This window comes from Empidonax traillii, unplaced genomic scaffold (assembly GCF_003031625.1).
Source record: "Empidonax traillii isolate 1590-97213 ecotype Southwest subspecies unplaced genomic scaffold, ASM303162v1 scaffold250:size724861, whole genome shotgun sequence".
Taxonomy (NCBI): domain Eukaryota; kingdom Metazoa; phylum Chordata; class Aves; order Passeriformes; family Tyrannidae; genus Empidonax; species Empidonax traillii.
In genome coordinates, this window is record NW_020955443.1 from 53581 (window position 1) to 74524 (window position 20944).

Below are 20944 nucleotides of genomic sequence, written 5' to 3' on the forward strand. Positions count from 1 at the left end.
CACTGTGATAGCGCTGAAGATTGAGTCCCCACTGAACCAGGTAAAGCAAACACAGTGCACAGTCCCTTTGAAGTCCTGTGCACGCTCCCCAGTGCCAGCCCTCAGCTAGGATCATTCTATCCTGTAACAAGAACTGCTAGTGTCTAATTTGTGATGGGAAATGTGGTGGGGTTTTTTTGGGGGTAGGGGGAGTTGATGCAACCTCTTTTGCTTTGCTTTGCTTTGACAAAAGCACTTTTATAATCTGCGCTCCATTATATTTTTGCGTTCAGCCCAAGTGCCGTCAGTGTCGTCCTGCAGCACAGCTCATGGGGCACTGAAAGGGGAACAGAGGTGCAGGCTGGAAAACAGGGGTGAAGTTTACTCTGAATTCAGACTCAAGTTCCCACTTAGAGTTTAAGCATCTGCACTCCTGCATGTTCTCCTAACAACCCTGGGACTGGAATCACAGAAATTCCCAGGAAAGCAGGCGGGAGTGCTTAAGACCCCTGTAACTCAGAACCATTCCAGTGACAGTGCACTGAACAATTCCTGAGTGCAATCCCGTGGTTTGTCCTCATTTTGCATAAAGCAGGTGTAGCTTGTCGTGGTTATTTTCAGGCTCTAGGGAAGCAAGTTGCTTAAATCCGACACGACATCCAGCTGCGCAGACTTGAGGAAAACCATTCACCAGACTTCAGCAGAGATGGATCAAATGGCTTGGCTTTAAAAACCTTACCCAGAGCAGGTAAGTCGCTATTGGATCTTGCATGTCAAACCAGAAACATCCTTCCCCAAACCTGGGAGACACAGCCTGTGCCTCTTTAAATCTGCACTGTGTGCTGCAGTGCTCTGCATTGTTGCCATGGCAGAAATCTCCCCATAGTAATAACCTCTTTCAGGGAAGGTTAAAAAGAGACAGTGCACATGCTCAGAAATGCTGCACTTGTTCTCTTAGCAGTTTGCAGCGGCCATTTCAAAGAAACCATCACAAAGACAAGAGAAAGATCAGGTACTGATATTTTTTCCTTTGTTAGAGGGGATGACTTTTCTCTTTCACAGAAGTCCATGCACAGATCTGTCTCTGTTCCCAGTTGCACTGCAGAGAGAGATCAGCCTTGAAGCCTGTCATGATTATCCCTTTCAGTTTCCCATGGAATAACTAAGAGGCAGGAGTTAGATGTGATTTAAGGTGATTGCTGCACTCGGGGAGCAATTGTTTTGCAGTGGGGCTCACATACAAAGCTGAGCTGACTCTGGGGTGGGTGATGTGTAAGGTACCCTAAAAAGTTTATGAGCATGTCTGCTTTGTCTTGATGAACCTTTGTAGTACTCAGTCAACTATGAGAATAGCCTCTGCTCCTACTGTTCAGGAGGCTTCTTCATTAGGTACTTTCAAAAGAGGCAGGTATTATCCTAGTTTACTGTTACTTGGAGACACTCTGATGCATCCTGTTGCAAAGACTTTGATTGTACTGGTTTTGATTGCAGATCACCATTAATTAAAACAGGAAACCCAAGCCACTTGTTATGATTTCAATCGCTTTATTTTAATGATTGTAGAAATAAGAAAAAAAAATCACATCAGATATAAATAGTGGGTGGGATAGGAAACCCAGTTACCAGGAAATAGTAATTACATTACCTGATCTTTTTCTTTCTGTGGGCTCAAATACATCAGTGACTCTACACGTAGATGTTTTTTGCCTCGGAACCACTCTCTCCTCTTATGTTTAGGTTGAGATGTCCAGGAAGGGGATGTGTATAATGCTGCTCCTTTCCTGGATGAATTTCTGGTTTGCATACGCTGCAAGTGTTTGTGCAGAATTTATAGCTCCAGATTAACTGTGTCCGAAAAGGTGGATTGCACGGATCAAAGAGCAAGCTTTTTCTATTCTGTGTTTGTGGCAAGATGGGGAAAACCCTTTCCTTTCCTGCCTCCCTTCTATTGCCTTTCTAAATGTGAAATACAATCTGTTCTGGGGAGGGCTGTACTCTCACATGCAGTCCATGCAGATTTGGTGCTCTTACGCAACATCTTTTGCTTAGTATGCACCAGATTAAAAATCAGAAAGAGGCTTTCCCACATTTAGCTGAAGAGATTTTTCATGTGGATTTTATTGTATTGCAATAACTTAGTCTTATTTGATTCTTTCTTTCTTCCATTTGAATGTACAGGAATGAAAGGTACCTAAGGACCTCCTCAGCAGTTTTTCAAGAATCCTTGAGGCTTGGATTGAAATATCTAATAGGCAGTTGCAGCTTGAGCCAGTCCCTCTTGAGCTGAGCAGTTTACCTGTCAGGTCAAGAAAACTTAATTTGAAATCTGTATACTTATTAAAAAAGTTACCTCTGTGTCAAGGGGTGCTGTTGCTGAGACAGATTCTACCAGCTTCAGGGCATGGTGTGGCCTGGCTGTGGTGTTCAGGAACAAATGGATGGCTGCAAATAACAGTCTGAAGCCCAGATTAGGAGGGGAAGCAGAAGGTCAAAGAGTTTTGGTATGTTTACTGTTAGAAGTTCTACCTGTGAATTTGTGGAGGTTTAACAAAAGTCTTTTCGTTAACTACTTTTATAAAGAAGTAAGTTTCTATAATCGGTGTGGTGTTTGATGCTAATGGTTATATTTAGTTATTATGTTTTTGAAAAAAAAAGTGGTGCATCAGTAAAGCAAGCCAGAGGGTAAAGACCTCATTTCCAGGTTCTGGTCTCTGTTCCAGCCAGCTCTGTAATCCCTGCAGTTTTGATCTCCAAGTCTAACAGTGAACCAGCTCTCCAGACCAGCTAGCCTAGGACTGTGTAGTTAGAAAAAAGTCACAGAGCAGGCAAAGTTGTTGGCATCCTGGCTTACAAAAGAAACTAAAAATTTCCAGGGACTTCTGATCTTGTCCTTCACATCTAGAGATGTTCTTTCCCCATTGGGATTTATGTGCACTGCTGGAAAAGTACAGAAAACTTTTGTCTGTGCTCTAGGTCTGCTATTTTGTTTTCTTTCAGAGGAAGACTGCCAATGCTTTAGCCATCGGGAACATTAATTTCTGTGTAACAAACCCCTTGTATCCACAGTGTTCCTCACTAATTTGTTTATGTCTCTTGATAAACAGAGAAGCACCCACTCCCAAGATGCTGCCACCCTGCCTTCTGAGAAGAGCCATCCTTACAGTTCCTTTAGTTTTTGTGGTTGTACTACTCTTCATGGAGCCTGTTAGAGCTGATCAAGAAGCAGGAACAGCCATTCCAGCTGAGAGTATGTACCACCCTGCAGCCCTCTCATAAAGCCCCTACTGTAGTTTCCATGTTGCAGGACTTCGTGTCACTGAAGGTTGTCCAAATAATTCAAACTATTTTGGACATGTCTTGTGTATATTGTTTTAAAACCACAACTTGATAGCATACCAGTGCTGTTTTACTCCTGCATCCAAGGCTTTCCACTGTCTATCTTATCCTTGTTTTTTTCCTATTGTTGTCTTGCTTCTACCTGAAATCTGCCACTGTTCTCCACCTTTTCTATATCCCTTTCACTGTGTTAACCCTTTCTATGTGAGGAATCACCTTGTTTGCTTTTCAGGGACATTATTGAGAACTTGCTCTTTTTCAGCCAATGTTGGCTGTTCATTATATTTCATTCTTGAGAATGTTTGCTGTATCGAAGTCATTATTTTTATTTTAAAAAGTCACAATGAAGATGCCTAGAAAACATTTTTTAAACACCTAGTCTTGTGGCCTTCAACCGCCTAATTCTCCTTTGCTGATTTGTACTGAGTTTATTTTACATCATAAACATAATGGCAAGTCCTTGCATCAAGTTGTTGATGTGAAAGCTGCTGAAATTGTTGATGCAAAAACTTCTCTTCTTTTGTCTAGTGCAAATATAGTAACACTAAAGTTGGGTGATGGTACGGCAATGAGAGAGCAGGCCTTTAATACCACTTAGTGTTTTTCTCTCTCTCTTTTTCTCTTTTTTCATAGCCAGTTAAAGAACTTGGCAGGCTCCTTTCCTCTAGCAGGCAAAATTTCTGTTCGCTGGTTAGCACACAGATCATGATCTGGAAGCTCATACTTCCAGAGCCAGCTTATTAGAGGCATGTAGTAATGAGTCCAACATCAGGTGTTTGCAAAGTGGGCTGACACTGCAGGATTTTCCAATATCAATCTAGGTTTCATCCCTTCTTCTTCACCAGACCTCAGGGAGCAAACTAAACCTGCACTCAGAATTTCTTGCACATTATTTCCAGTGAGGTTGTCAGCGAGGCTCAACCACTGAGAGGGAAATAAGAGCATATGTATAGCCTGATGATTCAAAGACATTTCATCATGTCTATATTTGTTCTGTCTCGGTACTGCTATCTGTTGGGGCACAGTTTTGTGTTACATGATGATCCACATGGTGATGTGGCCTTCAGTCTGGGTGTCTGGATCTGGGAATACTCTCTTAAACACTGCAGTAAGTCCAGACTGCAGCAGTTCTGCTTATCAGCAATGCCCACTAATGGCAGGGCATTTGTTTAGACGAAGATGTATCATATTCAAAGTTAGAGGCTAAATGGTGTGTCTGTGATATTGCATACAGTTTTATTCCACTAGCTTTCTATTTAGAACTCAAGTTGGTAAGTTTAAGAGATAAGATTTTCCAGGGAACAGGTTCATGGTTTCAGAGGTAATTTCTGAAAAATCTGAAGATAAGGTTGAAAATGTGCTTGAGGTTAGTGGAGCAAAATGAAAGACTCAAGTTACGGGGTTAGTGTTTTCATACAATGAACTATGACAAGGAAGAGTGGAACAGCAATAAAGGAGGAAGAAGAATTTTAGTGCAAATTTGTTGAAGTAATTATTTTGTCATTAAGACACTTGGTGGACCATCCTGATGGACCATTTACAATAACAGATTGTTCAAGGGTACCTACATCAGTACAGACTCTGTGGATTCTTTTCTGTAGCTCTTTCTGATACTCAAAATCATTGTTTAATCCTTCTAGTTAACTCTTTATGCCACATGGTCATGATTCTCTACTAAATGCTCCACAAAATGCTCTCCTAGGCCGTCCCTGTGTTGATTGCCATGCATTTGAGTTCATGCAGAGAGCTCTGCAGGATTTAAAGAAGACAGCATACAACCTAGATACACGGGTAAGAAAACATTAAATTTCTTCCTATTTACTTTTTTTTTTTAAATGTAAGAATGTGCTGTGGATAAAAGTAGATAAGGTGGATGGATTTTGCACAAACACTCAGTGCTGTCCTGTCTTCTAAGGTGAGGCTGATTAATTACATTTCACCTCTCTATGCAATAATCTGTGGAATTCTTCTGCCTGGGGGTTCCTGGACACCAGGAAGTACAGGAAAGAGTGAACTGACCATCCTCAGCCCTCTGTCCTTTGCTTTCCAAGTTCCAGCCATTAGTGCTGCCCTTCTCATTCCAAATGCTGAGCACACACCTTTGTTTTTATGTCAGGGGGAGTGAGGTGAAAGTATCATTTATATTTATTACCCAAAAGGAGGGAGCCAAACAAAAAGTCTACTAAAATAAAATAGTCCCCTGCACATGCTTTTACCCCTGGGGAGAGGCTAAGGGAGGAAACATCATCCATAGATAGTTCTTACATTTCTCGGATTTCATAATGATGAAAAAACGCCACAAAGTAGAAGAGCGTAGGGAATGAAACTTGTTTGGCTTGCAGTCAGTGTGCAGAATTTGCCAAGGTTGGTGTCTACCTTCTGTGAGGGAAGTGGAATCTTTCTCTTGCTGCTGCAACCTGCAATCTGTGCGTGGCTGTGTCCCAGCTGCTGTCAGATGGAGGTGTCCCAGGAGGGGGCTTTGTCCCCACCTCCTGTGTACCCTTTAGCTGAAGTGCTATATCTACACTCTTGCACAGATTTCTCAACAGAAGGCACTCAAACTTTTCTGTTTTTATGGTCAAGGTTGTTCACTGTTCAAAACCTGTGAACTGGGATGTTTGAAGAACAGTTTGAGGTAATTTCAAGCAGGGCCCTTGACATTTAGGTGAAAATGCAAGGGCAGGAGTGAAGATGCCTTGAATTGTGACATACTACAAAAAATAAACAAACATTCCAGCAGAACCAGATTGGTATGTAACACATTTACAGTTAAACAAAATCTGTTCACTAATTACAGGTCAAATATATTTTGGGCTTCATTAAGAAATCTTGCTAATGAATAGATCTTCTGAACACTGTATACAGCCCAAACAAGATGTTCAGATTGTGCTGTAAAGTGGGTCTAGCACATCTTTCCCTTCTTTTACAAACCTTTGAACTTTTCACCAGAATTTCTTCATCTTGATTAAAAAATATCTCAACTCCAAAAATCTTCTCTAGCTGTCTGGCTATGGCAGTGACCTTTGTGAAACCTTCAGATTGTAGACAAGAGAGAAACTTCATGAAACACAGATATCTAAAGCAGGAGTAGCAATAAGAACCCCAAAGATAGCAACTCTATTTTAATACTTTTCAAAAAACAGAAGTAAAAGAAGGCAAAAGAGATCAAATGAGGCTAGAAAAAAAGTCAGTTGAGATGAATGTCCTATTGACTTTCATAGTTGTAGATTTGACAGCAAGCCTGAAAATGTGGCTCCATTAGATATTCTCACTAAAACAAACTTCTCACTTTCTTATAACTTTAAAATCTAAGGAGTGGAACCCATATTGAGATCCGTCAGTTCCCCTGGGCTAGGACATGCCTATTCCAGTCAGTAAGCTAGAAATTTTGCCTGCATCTTCAAAATACATGGAAACATTTAATAGTCGAGGATTTCTTGGAACAGCCTTCTAGGGTATTTTAATTCTTACTTTTATTATTCAGCTGTGGCCCAATTTGATGCAAACTGAAAGTTTTAAGACTGTTCCTTGCAGCCACAAAGATATTTCACATTTGACTATTTTAATCTGTTTTGTTGCTTTGTAGGGCAAATATTTCTGTCCCTGAAAATACAATTCCCTTTGTTAATATTCCCACTGGATACACTAATTTTCTGAAAAACCCTCTTTTGTTTGCAGGCAAGATTGTTAGAAGATGACTAAGCAGCTTCTAACTGTGTTGGAGGGGTAAGGATTGCCAAAAGAGAGGAATTTTTTCGTTTAATTCCTCCTGCACATCTCACCCTGCAGTTCTGTACAGGGGGAACCATGTAGATTTATTGCACAGCCCAAGAGCTTTCCCACTTAATTTGGCCCTGTGTTGACCTACATGGTGTCTCACAAAGCAAACTTGACCTCTAGCATAGGTCACACACCCCTTTATGGAGGGCATAGGCTGTATCTCCTTCCTTTTCCAAAACTAGATGTGTTTGTAACCTAAACTGATGTGAAGATCCCTTACAGTTGTCAGGCTGGCTGGATTTTACTCGTGCAGCAAGAGAAGGGTCACAGACCACCTCTGAGAGTTTGGCTTCTACTCATGCATATAGGAGACTTGTTTTCCCCTCTATGTGACTGTTTTCCACCCTTTCGTTGCTGCTGGCCCCTTGGAGCAGGCAGGCTGCAGGCTGGATTAGTTGTTTTGGCAAGTTTTTCTGCAGATGTCTGTGATTCACCACTCAGCCGAAGTGCAGTACATGGCACGTGCAGCTCTGATCAGGAACTGGGGACAGGGCTCTCGCACTGCTGGGAGGAAGCTGCTGCCCTCACAACCAGTCAGCCAGTTCACAGCCAGCTCCCCAGAGCATCTAAGAGCTGCTCAAGACAGAGCCCAGCGGGGAGAGGGCCATAAAACAAATCCTGGAAAACAAATCCAGTCCATGGGCTGCACAGGTCACTCTAAGCCTGCACTGTAGACACTTATTTTCAAAACTCCAGCTCATTTTTCAGAGCTAACCAGTGGACATGGCATTACAACTTCAAGAAGTTCAGGAACTGCGAGCTGGAACTTAACAGGTTTTTTGTAGGTTCAGAATCTGGAACCTGTTTGACTTTTTTGGTGGGTTTGGTTTGGTATGGGGTTTTTTTCTTGTTTGTTTTGGTTTGGTTGGTTGTTTTTATTTTGGTTTATCTTTGTTTTATTTTTTTAAGCATGCCTTAACCTGCCAGGGATTAGTAACAAATGTCTGTGAAAACAGTTTTGTGATCATGCTTTCAAAACAGTCAGCAAAGCTGTATTTAGTGCCATTCATTTTGTTCTTTATTGCTTTCTGAATTGTCAATGATTATTGGAATGTTTAAAGCACATTAAGTTAGATGTGTCCCTGAAAATAAAAACAGAGGCTTGAAAATGTTATTAAAGGTATATAAGATGGTAAGCAGCCTTGGGGCTTAGCTCTGAAGATGTTGGCGTGCTGTCAACCTCCCTTATTCAAACCATTGCAAATGATGTCAAAGAGGTGGTTAGGAGGTGGTGATTGAGTGTCTTTTCAATGATTAGCAAAGCCTGATCAGATCTTTCCAGCTTTGCAGGGTAGCTGAAATGATCAAAAGTGATTCCTGATTTAATATAGAACCACAGGGCTGTGTCTAGTGATTTGTCATCTGAGGAAAACCCCTGTGCAGCAGATAGCTTTTCCTGCTCTAAGAAGGGAAGTGGAAAAGCAGGATGCTTCAGCCCGGCTCTGCTCTAAGTGCCTTTAGCTGATGTGGGTCAATGGATAACACGGGTTTTAAAATACAGTCTTTTATTATATGACAACTCCATCTCATACAAAAATGACAAGTCAGGAAGATTAAGGATGGATTTGATTGGCATTTAGAGCTGGTAGTCTCCATAATGCCTTTTTTTTTTCGGTGTAGCTGGTTACACCAGTAGGAAATAATTTGGGGGTGGATTTCCCACAGCTATTGTGGTCCCATGACAATAAGGAGGAAGTCCTCTCTTGGATCAGTCTGGTTCTTCAGCTCATGATAGACAAACTGAGGTGAAGATGTTGATCTCAAACATCTCTGTGCTCCATCATGCATCTACTGAAACTACAAGTGCTCCAGACAACCAGGAAGGTCAAAGTATGTGTTCACTAGAGAGGAAGGATTCCCAAATTTCCTTATGCAGCCCTAGTGTCCCTTCCCTGGTCCTCAGCCCTTTCTCACACAGGCAGGCTGAGAAGGTGCAGGCCTTTCTGGTCATACCCAGAAGTTCCTAATCCACCCTAGTTGCTCCAGATACAGTGATGTCCTGGTATTGCTGAACCTCAGTTCAACTGGGAGACCTCTCCTTTCACCAGTTTGGGACCCCTCTCGTTAAAGAAGCCAGGAGTCATCCCCTGTTTGAGCTGTGATGGCTGTAGGCCAGCTCAGCACCTCTCCTCTCTTTTAGGCACATCAACAGTAAAAACGGGGAAGCAGGAGAAGTTAAAGCAGAAGTAAATCTCTTCACTGAGAGGGTGGTCAGTCACTGGAACAGGGTCCTAAGGGAAGTGGTCATGGCACCAAGCCTACCAGAGTTCAGGCTGGATGATGGACAGTGCTCTTAGTCATACCCTTTAGTTTTAGGTAGTCCTGTGAGGAGCAGGGAGCTGGACTTGATGATCCTTATGACTCCTTCCAATCTGAGATATTTTATAATTAAATTATGCCTTGCTTTTTTTGTATAACTTTCAACAGTGAGTCCAGCCTGTATTATTCTAAATTTAATGTCTGAGTCCATTTCAAAGTAAAAGAAAAATTCTGACAGGTTTTTGGGTACTTTTTAAGCCTCTAATGAAAGTACAAGCTTATGCTCCAGTTTGTGCTGTTGAATTAAGATTGTAAGAAAGAAAACTTTAGACAAAAATAACAGCACCTAAACACATACTGAATGGACTAAGGTGAAAAACATGAATGTGTACTGCACTGAATTTCTCTGTGTCACAGAAGTATTGCCATGTTGGGATGCCAGTTAATCCCACAAAAGCTAAATTATTTTGCAGAGCAGTAAACAATGACTGATTTTTACCTCCAGCCTTATCTCATACAACCAGTTTCAAATCTTAGAATAAAAGTAAAATAGACTTTTCTTTGGGACCTAATTAGTTTTACAGTGCTGAGACTTGTTTCTTGATGTTGCTTTTGTTCCCCTCTTTTATAGACAGAAACTCTGCTTCTTCAGGTGGAAAAGAGAAATCTGTGTGACTGTGTAGCTGCCAATCTACTGAACTGAATCCTGGAGGCCACCAAGGAGAATCACTTGTTCAGCAGTTTTTAAAATGCAGCTGTATAAGATACAGCTTTATGAAATTCATGTTGCAAGCATGTATGCCCCAATGTACTGATGAAATTGGGGGCCTGTGTCTTATGTAATTGTCTGTTCTGTGTTTTTTTAAAAGAGTGCCCTCTTTTCACATCTGCTGGATTGCCAGTAATGGCTCAATTCAATAAATATGTTACTTAACATTAGAGTGGGGGAAAATGTACCTGCTTTGATTTTTAAATCAGAGTTGGCCAAGTGTAACCCACAAGATAAATTTGGCCAACAGTGCTCTAGAGACATTTGCAGCTGTTTTTTGTCTCCAATTTGAACATATCTCTGTGGCAACTCACTCAGTTATATTCAGACAGGACACTGTGGACTCTGTAGGCTTTACCTGTGTATTAAAGATGATGATGGAAGTCCTTTCTGTTTGTTGTCTGCACTGTGACCTCCTTCAGGCACGTTGTAGTTCTGTCAGCTATAATGAGGTGTGTGTCATGAGGAGTTGCATGTGTGCTGCGCTTGCACCAAGCCAGTTTATATCTCAGTGCTGAGTTTTCTGTTATCCTGCATAAGAGTAATGTTTTCTTCAATTAAAGTGTTAAGTTTCTTTTCCTCCTTCCCTGGGCACTCCATTCTTAACCTCGTGTATCTCTAAATAGCTTTATTTTGGCAAGTCAAATGGATAGTGTACAAAAAGGGGAATAAGGGTATGACTAGGCAGCCTTGCCAGTTCCAGCTGTACCAAATGCTGCCACCAGCAACTGCTCAGCATCACATTGAAGGAAAACTCCGTGCAGTGCCAAGAAGTTCCTTCCTGAGAGGGTACCTTATTTTACTTCAAGTGAAACACAGTGATTAGGACACATATTTGGTTCATTCTGTGACGTGCTGAACTCCAACTGTTTTGGTTTTTCCTTGTAGTTGCCTTTGAAAACTGCTCTTTTTGTTTCAGGCATGAAGAAAGACTTGTGTACCTGAAACCTGAGATAATTTTTATCCTCAACTCTACCCCTTTATTGTAAGATAGTGTCTACTCACAAATCTGAATTGGGTTGCAGATGCTTGGAGTTTGTCTGAATTGATTTATTAACTGTTTCAAATGTTCCAGCATTGAGCTGTGGGGTGCTAGCTTGGCTTGGGAAGTGGATGGGACATCTGAAGACAAAAATCTCTTCATCTGAATTTGGAAGAAAGTTCCTGCCTGTCACCTGGCTTCTCTAATTAAACTGGTGTGACTTGGCTGGAAATGGACAAGAGAGGAAACACAACTACTGCTCTGCCAGTGCAGTTCTAGGTATGGTAACAAGCAGCTGGGGGAGTAGGGGAACACCACAGAGAGCCTGAGCGGCTCTCCTAAACTTCTCCAGGGCTTGGAAAGTGTGCAATTCCTGCACACTGAGAAGTGCATCATGCTCTTTTGCATGGGACCAGGACACAGGCCAGCACAGAAGCTGGAGAGGGGATTCTGATGTTATTTTTCCAAATTCCTTTAAGGAGCACCTTACTGTGTGTTTTTCACTAAGTCCATTCACACAGCCTGGGAGCACTGGCACCGTTGATATCGGGCTGCTTGGCAAAACCAGAATCACTGCAAGCTTCACCTGCAGCTCCCCTCCCAGAGAGTGGGAAAGGGCAGCAGTCCTTACCCGTGCATGGCAGAGCACTCTCAGGACTCCTGAGGCAAAGCCTCCTTTGGAGGGCTTCAGCTGATCCTGGCTGCAGCAGAAGGGCTTCTCAGAGCTCCTTGGCTTCTGTTGCACTTGGCTCGTCCCCATCTTGTTATAGCTTGGCTTTGTTCCCCTGCTTTGCTCTGGACCTGTCATGTCTGTCCTCTCTGGCATTGCCCTCCCTCTAGTCCTGGGGATTTCTCAGTGAACCCCTGGCTGCCCATCCTGGTGAATCTGTGTGTAGGCACTGCAGGTGTGGGTGGTGGGGCTGATTGTCCTCAGGTCAGCTGAGTCCAGCTGGAGCACTGCCAGAGCAATAAGAGGCACTCCAATTTACCATGGAGTGAGTGAACATGGTGCTGAGCAGCACTGCCATCTCATTCCCAGGGAAGGGGAGTTCTCCTGTTCAGGGAAGACATCGTGGGGAAGGGCCTCTTTTTACTTGAAAGCCAACATTCCCATTGCAGAATTTGGAGTAATTCCGGAAGAGTTCAGGTGGTGAAGGCTCTGCTCTTGAAGCTGAGTTAATCTGTGGACTGTCCCCCAGGGGGCTGTAATCTCACTGGCTTGTGACAGGTGTGGACAGGAACCCAGCCACGGTCAGTCACTGGATTTTCCAGATGCTGAGTAATAAGGTGTTCTGGCACAGCTGGAAACACCTGTAGATATTCACGAATTTTTCCCTTTGTGTCTGCACAGACACTGGCTTGAACAAAAGAACATCTGACCATATGGAAATATTTTCCTTCAGTCATTTTGCTATGATTTTATGGTTCACGTTGTTAAGAACTGGGGAGGTGAAACACAGGACATAACTGGGCTGTTGCCCCAAGAGAAAGCATCCAGGAGGGGCATAGAGGGGGAAAGGGGAATAGGGTCATCAAAACTCACATGCATCCTTCTTGCTGGTCACCTTGTCCTGTTTTATTCCCTGTGCTATGTCACTTGGTGCCTCTTACTTTGTGACTGTACTGAAAGCTCTCTGGGGCAGAGAGCTGTCATGTCAATAGCACTGTCAGATGGCCATCACACCTTTAGGTGCTGTCAACTTATTAAATAAAAATTACAATGTAAAATTTGCTGGCCTGTTGCTCCAGTTTCAAGCATGGTATTTTATTTATTTATTATTCAGCTATTTATTAGCTGAAAGCATTGGTTTTCAATTTAATCTTCATGCAGGCATTCCTTAATCTTCCGACTCCACCTCTGTTGTTCCAGCTGTGACTTTGTAGAGATGGGGAGTGGATGGTACTTTCAAGACCTTTAAGTGCCTCAAGTTTAAAAAGTGGCATAATAAGAAGAGTTTCAGGCATAGATGCCATGAGAAAGCAAATGCAAATATCTGCAGCTATTCTATTTTTTATGTTGATCTGCCTACTCTTTTCTTTCCTAATAGTCAGGGCTGTCATCATTGGATTCCTGGTCTGAAATTCCATGCATTCTCTGAAAATCTGCTATAACATATCAGCTTGTCTTCATTAGCCTTGAGCACCTTTTGCCTTTTCAATCAAAGTAAGTGATATTGCAGTTTTCTGGTCATTTACGTGACAAAACTATAGCTTGTTCTATTTGTCAAGAGAGTCTGAAAATGGAACAGAACTGGCAACCCTCCCATTATTCTTTTCATATAGCTTCACTCCTCTCTGAATGTCCAAATCAGCTAGAAAGATTGCTGACTGGTGATGCAAGTTCGACCTTTCCATAGAGTAAGCAGAATGCAGATTTCAAGGGATGTAGGGTGAGAGACCAATTAAGGGCCATAATGATCATCCTGATCACTTCCATGACACCTCACCATCTGGAGAGGACATTCCCAGAAACTCATTGTCAGATGACAAAAAAATGAAGGAATCACTTCTGTACTGAGCCTCGTGAAACTTAGCATCTTCCTTTGCATAAATTCCAACAGATTTAAAGTTCCCAGTGATACCAGTTTTAGTGAGGTTATATCTATTCAGCTTTTGACTGCAACAAAAAAGATGGCCATGTTTTCACTCTGAAACTTTTCAGTTTAGTGTAGGGTCTGGGAAGAGACACAAATTTTGGGACCAAAACCAAAGTTACCAGCATTTATGACTGCTTATAGCCAAGGCTTTCATGGAGGCCATCTGCAGTGCTACAGGTTGATTTGCAAAGTTCTGGATATTGTGGGTTGATTTTCTTCCCCGGTTAAAGATCATCATTTCATCCATGCAGTTAATTTGATATACATGGTTTCTTGCCCAAGGAGCTCTTGCATTTGTCCTGTGCTATATATACACTGTAATACAGCATCCAGCTTGTGAACCATATCTGGTTTCAGCCAACAGCACTGAATATAACTAATGCACAATTTGGTCTGGCACTGAAGCCGGAACTGAACAATATTTAAATGCCTTTTGACAGCTGGTATATTGCACATTGAAAGTATTATTTGTTTTATATACAATGTGAAATCAAATTTCATTTTTACTCATGGAGGCTTGAACCATGCTCTAGAAGTCAAAGCTTTTCTGAAATAAAATGTTCTCCCCACCTGCCCTTTCTGTTGCAGACAGACTGTGCAGAGGAGAACTGCCTGTGCCTTTTGTTACTCTGATTTTGATAGCCACAGAATAATGTGCCCAAATCCCAGAACTTCAAATAACAACCAACATGTTCATAGAATCACAGAATCATACAATCTACTGAGTTAGAAGGGATCCACAAGGATCATCGAGTCCAACTCCTGGTCCTACACAGGACACCCCAAGAATCACATCATGTACCTGAGAGCATTGTCCAAACCCTTCTCGAACTCTGTCAGGCTTGGTGCTCTGACCACTGCCCTGGGGAGCCTGTTCCAGTGCCCTCCCACCCTCTGCATGAAACAAGCCAAGTGACCTCAGCCATTCCTCATAAAGCTTCCCTTCCAGATCCTTCACCGTCCTCACGGTCCTCCTTTGGACAATCTCCAATAGCTCAATGCCTTTTTTATATTGTCATGCCCAAAACTGCACACAATATTCAAGGTGGGACCTCCCCAGTGCAGAGCAGAGTGGGACAATCCCCTCCCTGGCCTGGCTGGGGATGCTTTCTTTGCCTGATGCCCCCTCCGGGGCATGGTTGGCCCTCCTGGCTGCCAGGGCACTGCTGACTCATATTCAACTTGCCATCATAACACATGAATTCAGAGAGGATTTTTGCACACAATTAGCTAGCAAGTAAATAGTATCTTCATACACATGGATGAGATTGGCAGTAGCAAGGCAAATAACTCAGCTTTTTTCATAGTGGCATTCAGACAGAGTACGCAAACAGCACACAACCCTTGCCTATGCTCTAAATTGACCCCATGTCCAGCACAGTGATGAGTTGCTGGATTTCCAGCAGTCCAGGGCAAACCTAATATATAAACTAGGAAAACTGGTATTTTGCCAGTGGTTTGTACTTTTTCTTGGAACCAAAAGCCTGAACTGACTTTCATTTCACAATAGCTTGACAGCAGTCCCCCCTGTGTAGCTGAAAGCATTTAGGCTTTCAAAAGTATTTAAAGATGCTCGTCACCTTTGGCTTTGGTTGGTTTTTGGAGAACTGATCAAGCCTTCACAGAATCACAGAATCAACCAGGTTGGAAAAAACCTCTGAGATCGCTGAGTCCAACCCGTGACCCAACGCCACCCTTTCAACTAGACCATGGCACTGAGTGCCACATCCAGTCTCATCTTAAAAATCTCCAGGGTTGGAGAATCCACCACTTTCCCAGGTAGCTCATTCCAATGCCTGATTACCCTCTCTGTAAAGAATTTCTTCCTAACATCTAACCTAAACCCCCCCTGGTAGAGCTTGAGACCATTCCCTCTTGTCTTACAGTAGCTGCCTAAGAGAAGAGACCAAGCCCCACCTGGCTACAACCTCCTCTCAGGGAGTTGTAGAGAGTGATGAGGTCACCCCTGAGCCTCCTCTTCTCCAGGCTAAACAACCCCAGCTCCCTCAGCCTCTCCCCATAGGACTTGTGCTCCAGTCCCTTCACCAGCCTCGTTGCTCTTCTCTGGACCCGCTCCAGCACCTCAATATCCTTCCTGAACTGAGGGGCCCAGAGCTGAACACAATACTCAAGGTGTGGCCTCACCAACGCAGAGTACAGGGGAAGGATCACTTCCCTGCTCCTGCTGGCCACACTGTTCTTGATGCAGGCCAGGATCCATTGGCCTTCTTGGCCACCTGGGCACACTCTGGGTCATGTTCAGCTTCCTGTCAATCCAGATTCCAAGATCCTTTTCTGCCTGGCTGCTCTCCAGCCACTCTGTCCTCAGCCTGTAGTACTGAGGGGGTTGTTGTGGCCAAAGTGTAGGACCCGGCACTTGGTCTTGTTAAACATCATACCATTGGATTCAGCCCTTTTATCCAGCCTGTCCAGGTCCCTCTGCAAAAAGCCTTGGTGCTTTTCCATATCTTACACTGTGGTGAAAGAGACCTCTTAGACTTGACTAGTTCATACATTAAGGGATCTTAGAACTAAGTTTCTGTCATACTCCCTGTTTGCAGCCACGTTCCTGTTTTACAGTGTCACATGGACTTTGCTGGGACAGCTGCAGTGTCTTGAAGCCTTGCAGTCTGACCAAGGTTCAGTTTGTGGTTGGAATCTTGAAGGGTTTTCCAGGAAGCTCTAAGATAGGGAACTTGTCAAGCAATGATTCCAAAAACAAATTGGTCATTTCACGAGGGAGACCTTTTCCCCTTACCAAAGTTCTGGCAGTGTTTAAAGAAGATACTGAGCCATCAAGCAAAGATGAATCTTCTCATGGCATGAAGGACATAGCAAGCATAGGGTGATTTAGTTTTCAGTCCTTCTCAAGACCCAAGGTGGCTGTCAGAAAAAAAGAAAATACAATCTATTCTGTTTAGGGGCTAGAACATCTATCAGTGCACCTCTCAGTTCGTCAACAAGGCTGTGATATACTTCTTTAAAGGAGTATCATGAAGCTGTGGGCAGCTACCCTGCAGCCAAATGTCTCTGAATGCCTTTATCAGTGACTCATCCCAAAATGGGGATGTTCTCTGGCCATTATACCTGCTTAGACTAGAAAAAAAAAAAACATTTCCTTTGCCCTGATAACAGAGGAAAGAGAAATAATTAGTCTGAATTTCAGATGCTGCACAAGGGCATCTGTGCAGCCCTTGATTTCTCCCAGGGGTGTCTGTGTTCGTGCTGGAATTACAACACAGAGAGCTGGGAAGTGACTGCCTGGGGAGCAAAATTATTCTGAATTATTGAATCAGGAAAAACAGGAAAGGAAAGGAAAGGTATCCATAAGAAATCACCCACTCCATCTCTTGTCTTTATGCAAGGCCAACTATCCCAGTGCCATTCCCAAATGATACCTCATTCATACCTGCAGGCTTAAACATTCCCCTGTCTTGCCCCCAGTAATGCCTCCCAGTGCCATCCTCATTATTAGGATGTTTTCAAGGGGCTTTGGTGGTGCCTTCTTGATGCCATTTAAACTTTTGGTTATTTCCGCTGCTCTGGGTATCTCTGACAGTTCCTAGTATTGCAGTGACCAAACCAGATGTAGCACTGCAGCTCAAACCTTCTGCTGAAGGCAGCCTGAGCTCTTGCACTTTTTCTTTTGCAAATTGCACTATAATTGCATTTTTTTGGCAATGGCAGAATATTGTAAACTGATTTCAGCTCGTGACTCCCTAGCTTCACCATAGAAGTGCCACTTAAACCTCGTGTTCCCCGTTCTAAATATGAGCTGTTGATTATTCCTGAAGAAGCGTAGCATCTCGTTCTCATTTTGATAAAATTTTATTCTGTTTTTAGACTTTTCTTTCCAACTTGTCTATCTGATTTAAAATTCTAGTCCTCTCCCCCCAGCACTGCAGTAACCTCCAGGCTGATGTTACATCTTAAATAACCACTTTGCTTGTTCATTATCCAGCTGCCTAATGAAACGTTGAACAACCCTTGAACTAAGTGGGTCTTTGCAGTCCTGCTGTGATGTATCTTTCCGTGGTGACAGTGACCCATTGCTAACTCTCAGCAGTGACCCAGATGGTTTTGCTGGCGGTGGAGCAGTCCCTTTAGTTTGCTTCTGACAATGCTGTGTGACGTAGCAGTAGAGATCTCCCTCGAGCTGATTAAATTTGGCTTTCTCTATCTGTAAGGCCTGTTACCCTGTCACAGAAGGGTACCAAACCAGTTTGACTTGATTCTTGACAAACACATCTTGTCCACAATTCCAGTTCTTGTTTTTCACATACTCACAAACTGTTGGTGGGACTATTATTTCTAAAACATTCTCAGGGATGGACAGGTTTGTGTTTCATCTTCCAGTTCCTGTTCCTCCTTTTAAGGCAGTCACTGCACTTACCCTTTTCCATGGCCAGTATAACTCACATCTTCCCTGAGCTCTCAGCAATAATTGCTCATGGTGGTTGTTTTACATTCTTCTTTAAATGTCCTGAGGTAGGTCTGGTGATAGCCCAGAGTAAAAAAGAGAGGTCCAGGCAGATCAAAACACAGATAAGAAGGAACCTATCACAAACCTACAAACATCTGTAGCAAAGTAAATTTCTGCTAAATGTTCTTACCTAGAACATCACTGTTGTTAGTTGTGTTAGCCTCCTGCTCACTGGTTCACCTTATTTTGGTTGGTAGATAAAGCAAATGTTTAGCCCTGTATCACTTTTGAGGCATCAACTTGATTAACTTTCCCCTTCTGCTGGACAGAGAGCAAACTCTTTTCTTGGGTTTTGCCTTCCTTATTTTACTCCCCTTGTGTTTAAAGGATGCTTTCTTTGCTGTTCTTCATGTTTCACACTATTTGTATCTTGTTTTGTGTCTCGGCCTTCCTGGGGTTATGCCTTGTATTCTCTTGCCACTCTGTTTTTCAAGTAATAGCGACCAGACACAGATTCTTCTGACCCTGTGCCTACTTCTTCTGAGTCCAACAAAGGGCTTATGGCCATGTTAGCAGGCAATCATTTAGCACTTCGTATTAGACTGGAATTAATCACTATTTTCCATGTGTACCCATGACTAAAATAATGGAGTTAGTTCTAAAATCGGAACCTTTTACAGTATCTTGCTTTTATGCACACATATTCAACTCAGGCCTCCAATGTTAGTGATTTTGACTAGATAGATACATTTTCTCCTACTGCTTCAAAGGTGTAACTTTCAATACCTGTAGCACTTAGGCATCAATATGAGGTCTTCCAAGGAAGCTACCAGATATCCATCCTTGCTAATCATCTTCCCTTTAAATGTCTGATGTTTCTGATTATTTTGGAGGAAAGACTTTTTTTGTTAGAAAACAATTATTAGGTGTGTATTCTCTGTAGAAAATGAAAATTAGGTATAAATATTTCGGACAGCCCTTTGGGATTCACTGTGATATTCTTCAGACACTCAATGGACTTCTGTGAATCTCTTGGAATTTTCTTATCCTCCAAAGTAAATTTAGTTCTGGTATCCCTTAGTCATGGTGGTTGGCAATAGTGAATGTAACAGCAAAGCAAGTCATTCAAGTGCTTTCATGCTTCTTTCTTCTTCAGCTTTGAGAGAATAACACAGATTTCTGGATCTTTTCCATGCAGACTGGCTCCTGTTCCCTGTGAATTGAGAACCACACCTTGGGCCACATGGTTCTGTTAGCAGGAGGAGCTGGGAATTTTCTTCACATTTCTTAAAGACCATGGCACAAAAACTGGCCAGAATCTGTAAGTGCAATGTCTGACTGTTTTATGTCAGCACTGAAAAATTAAAAATAAAAGGGCATTATTTTCAGCTTAATAGTGTCTGTGTCACCAAAATAACACCTTGCATCCCATTAGGTGGTGGATACAGAATGTCCTACTGCAGATCCCCCCCCACTGTCACAGGTGGGAGCGGGTTCAGTGGTGCTGTACAGTCTGGATGGCAGCAGCCCAACTCAGCAAGGAATCCTTCTGTGGTGCTATTACAGGATTAAGTCTGGATAGTGGGGTGTTGAGCAATCAGAAACCAAGACAAACGCAGTCCAACCTCTCACAGAGGAGCTCTGGTGAATGCATGGACAGCTATGCAAAACTTTGCTGTGATATATAGACCATAATGACAAGATATCACCAAACCACATGTAGAAATTCTTGTGCAGTCTTGTCATCCTGAGAATGATATATTTCAGGACCTTCATCTTTATCCCAAATTTTCCCAGGTTCTTCTCTCTGATCCCCTTTTATATTTTCAGCAGTTGTTTAAGTGGGTGACACCTCCCTTCTGTGGTTGCCCTTTCTCCCTGAGATGTCCAGTTCCTTTCCTTACATCACTGTGGGTTGTTCTGCTTGTTCTATCTGCTTACTGAAAAGACCAAGCAATTATAACAACTATAAAAAATAGTTACAATTTTAGAAAATACTATACTGATACCTTAAAAAAACAGTGCTTTCTACCCTCTCAAAGGTTATTGCACCTGTAGGCAATTCCTTTCTGTGCTTTTCTTGAAGCTCATGTATGAAAAGCAGGTTGTAGCCATGGGACCATAAATGAGGGTATGGGCAAGAAACACATATGCCAGGGTGAATGGAAGTGTAAAGTTTGGATTTTGTGCCAGAATTCCCATTTGGTGTTATTTAAAACTGCAGATCAGGGATAGACTATGTGACCAGCCCTAGGTGGGGGTAGAGACAATCTGTACAAGGTTGTTTGTTTATATCCTGGCTCTTATGGAGCTGCTCCTTTAATGGGCATCTGAGGCCCGTGAAGAGACAAACAACATAAAGCTGGGCCATCTCACACGACCTCACTTCAGGCATCCAGCATCAGAGCTTGGATTGGGAGTGCCAGCTTCTTATAAAGCCAGTGGAGACATTTTGGTACTCGGGTGTGCCCTGACTCACCTTATGAAGACCCCATTGACTGAGACCTTCATCTGGACCTTCCATGCAAGGAATTTGAATTTCAGTTGCACTGTGGGCTGAAAATTTGACAGTATGTCATTCCTGTAGGGATTGTTTCCACAACTCTTGGCTGCCCCCTGCCAAGTCCTCTCTTCCATGAACAAGGAAAGTGCCAGAAAGTCCTTCGAGATGACTTTTAAACTAACCTGGTCCAAAAGCACAAGCATCGAAGGGAGGGCTGTAAGAGCTGAAGAAGCCACAGGAACAAGTAAAATAGTAGCAGAGTACATTGCTGGTGACAATCCCTAGAGAGGAGATGGAATATCCTCCCATGAGAGAA

At 42.8% G+C, this 20944-nt stretch overlaps 1 protein-coding gene across 3 annotated transcripts; it reads left to right on the top strand.

Annotated features, from left to right (window-relative positions):
• The first annotated feature begins 540 nt into the window (after positions 1-540).
• On the top strand, positions 541-10893 carry LOC114059985 (neuropeptide-like protein C4orf48 homolog). 3 transcript variants are annotated; one of them, XM_027889080.1, is made up of 5 exons: positions 565-727; positions 938-991; positions 3084-3226; positions 5018-5106; positions 9986-10893. In XM_027889080.1, exons 3-5 carry the CDS (start codon positions 3103-3105, stop codon positions 10055-10057), a joined length of 285 nt encoding a protein of 94 aa, XP_027744881.1. In that variant the 5' UTR covers positions 565-727; positions 938-991; positions 3084-3102; the 3' UTR covers positions 10058-10893. The 3 variants fall into 3 exon arrangements, with proteins under 3 accessions (XP_027744882.1, XP_027744881.1, XP_027744880.1); XM_027889081.1 differs by lacking the exon at positions 938-991 and having other exon boundaries at positions 541-727; XM_027889079.1 differs by lacking the exon at positions 565-727 and having other exon boundaries at positions 888-991.
• The last annotated feature ends 10051 nt before the right edge of the window (positions 10894-20944 follow it).

Coding starts and splice junctions, on each gene's coding strand:
- LOC114059985 (XM_027889081.1), top strand. CDS start 3,103: ATGCTGCCACCCTGCCTTCTGAGAAGAGCCATCCTTACAGTTCCTTTA. Junction 3,227..5,017: donor AACAGCCATTCCAGCTGAGA/GTATGTACCACC, acceptor ATGCTCTCCTAG/GCCGTCCCTGTGTTGATTGC. Junction 5,107..9,985: donor CATACAACCTAGATACACGG/GTAAGAAAACAT, acceptor CCTCTTTTATAG/ACAGAAACTCTGCTTCTTCA.